General features: G+C 65.0%; 1 protein-coding gene across 1 annotated transcript in view; it reads right to left on the bottom strand.

Annotated features, from left to right (window-relative positions):
- Nucleotides 1–2033, bottom strand: part of MYC (MYC proto-oncogene, bHLH transcription factor) — a 4080-nt gene extending 2047 nt beyond the window's left edge. Inside the window, exons 1-2 of the mRNA XM_041488101.1 lie at nucleotides 1750–2033; nucleotides 156–861 (exon numbers count right to left, since the gene is read on the bottom strand). Coding sequence (XP_041344035.1) covers nucleotides 156–846 — 691 coding nt within the window. The 5' untranslated portion in view covers nucleotides 847–861; nucleotides 1750–2033. The remainder of the gene's footprint in view (nucleotides 1–155; nucleotides 862–1749) is intronic.
- Between the last annotated feature and the right edge of the window lie 333 nt (nucleotides 2034–2366).

Below are 2366 nucleotides of genomic sequence, written 5' to 3'. Positions count from 1 at the left end.
AAAAAAAAAAAAAAAAAAAAATCGCACGCGGGGAGGGGAGCAAAATGGGGCTGAGAAGCGAGGCGGGGGTGTGCTGCCTTCCAGCTGCGCCCCGGGATCCCCTGGCGCCGCGCGGGTTCCCACGCCCTCCCGGAGCACGCGTGGGTCCCACTCACCCGAGTCGCTGCTGGTCGTGGGCGGCGTGTCGTCGCCCAGCAGGGACGCGGGGCTGGCGCCGGGCGGCGCGGCCCGCGGGGCCCGCTCGCTCAGCGGGTAGGGAAACACCACCGAGGGGTCGATGCAGTCGGCGGCGGCGGCGCCCAGGTCGTGCAGGTAGAGGCTGGCGGAGGCGGCGGGGGACGCGGCCAGCCCGGGTGGCGGTGCTGGCGGCGCGGCGGGCGGCGGTCCGGGGCGGGCGGCGGGGCCCCCCTCTCGGCGGGCTGCCTGGTAGGACGCCAGCTTCTCCGAGACCACCTTCTCCAGCTTAGCGGCGGCGGAGAAGCCGCTCCACATGCAGTCCTGGATGATGATGGACTTGACGGTCTCGTCGTCCGGGTCGCAGATGAAGCTCTGGTTGACCATGTCCCCCCCGAGGAGCTCGGTCACAATCTCCAGCTGGTCAGCGGTGGAGGGGAAGCAGGAGGCGGCGGCCAGGCTGGAGCGGCGGCTGGGGGAGAGGGGCGGCGTGGGCAGCAGCTCAAACTTCTTCCATATGTCCTCGGACGGGGCGGGGGGCTGCAGCTCGCTGCCCCGCTGCTGCGCCGCCAGGTAGAAGTTCTCTTCCTCCTCCTCGAAGTAGAAGTAGGGCTGCACAGAGTCGTAATCGTAGTCGTAGTTCTTGCTGGAGAAGCCGGCGCTGAGCGGCATCGCGGAGGCTGGTGCCTGCGGGAGGAAGGGGGTAGAGGGGCACCCGGGTGAGCCGTGGGGGTCGGCTCCCCCCGGCTTCGGTGGAGCTACCGGCCCCCCGGCGCGCAGCGCTCCCTCCCGGCTCCTCGCACCGTGCCGGCAGGGAAATGCGCAGTCGCGTGTAGTAAAAAAAAAAAAAAAAAATTTAAATTGTAATAATTTTAGTAATTAAAAAAAAAATCCCAAAAAACCCCCACGACCCTCCTTCACCCCGTTCTAAGCGCGGCGGAACAATGGAGAGGCGCGACCTGACCTACCGAGGGGTCGGTTGTCAGCCCCCGGACCACCCTCCCCGCTCCCCCGGAGGGGCTGCGGCAGCCCGGCCGCCCGGGCTCAGCTCAGCTCCCTGCCGCCGCCGCTCACACGGGGCATGGAGCTCCTTCCCTCCCGGGACCGTAGCGCCATCCCTATCCCGCGTCCCGGTGGGAAGGGGCACCGAGCACCCGGCGGCTTCAGCCGGGAGCCGGGCTGTTCCTCCGCCACCCACCTGGGCGTGCTGGCACTGCGCGGGGACAAGCAGCGACCTTGGCAAACTTTGCCAAATCTTGTCATATTATATATATGTGTATATATATATATACATATAAGCAATATATGTAGCAATCATACGCTGCCCGCGTATACGCGAGAAGCTAATGCTCCCCTCCCCCCCAAAAAATTAAATTAAAATCCGAGCGCAAGAAAAAGGATGGGAACGCCGGAGCCCCAGCAGAGGAGAGAGTCCATCGGGAGGGACCGTCGGTATCCACGTCCGCGGAGCGCAGCCCTGCCAGAAGCCCGGGTGTCACCAGCCCGTGTCAATCCAAACGCCACAACCGCGGGAATCGAGTGATGGGAAGCGAAGCGAAGAGCCCCGCAACTCACCGGCTTCTCCAACGCGCCAGCTGCGAGACGTAGCGAGGCGATTATTGCAGGCGGTGCGGAAACAACGAAGGGAAAATGGATAGATGATAAAAAGAACCGCCAGAAAGGACGAGGGAAAAATTAAAAAAAAAAAAAAATAGACAAAACGCCGGGAGAATGTAGGTCTCTTCCTCCCACCACGGTTTGATAAACCCCACGGAGCGGCGGAGCAGCCGCCTCCCGGCGCGGTCTCTCGCTGGTCCGGGGCGGCGCGGCGCGCTGGCCGGTACAATAGAAGTTTAGTTGCTTTCCTCCTTTAAAGCGCCGGCGAGGGGCGGGGGAGCGGTGGCGGGGGCGGCACCGCGGGGCCCCGCCGTGCTCCCGCCCGCCCCCGGCAGAGGCTCCGCGCTCGGCCGCGGGAGGGCGCGCTGCGAGGGGCTGGCCGCGCCGCTGCGCGCCCCTGCGCTCCTCGCTGCGCAGAGATCCGCGGCCGCGCTTTGCCCCCGCCTCCGCCGGCCGGGAGAGAGAGAGCTGCGCCGCGAGAAGCGATGCCGCGCTCCGTGGCCCTTTTTATTTATTTTACTATTTTTTTTGTTGTTGTCTTTTACTACGAGCCGCGCACGGAGAGGTCGGAAGTA

Source organism: Pyrgilauda ruficollis, unplaced genomic scaffold, assembly GCF_017590135.1.
Source record: "Pyrgilauda ruficollis isolate IOZ18807 unplaced genomic scaffold, ASM1759013v1 scaffold87, whole genome shotgun sequence".
Taxonomy (NCBI): Eukaryota; Metazoa; Chordata; class Aves; order Passeriformes; family Passeridae; genus Pyrgilauda; species Pyrgilauda ruficollis.
This window is presented reverse-complemented; position numbering and strand designations above follow the sequence as displayed.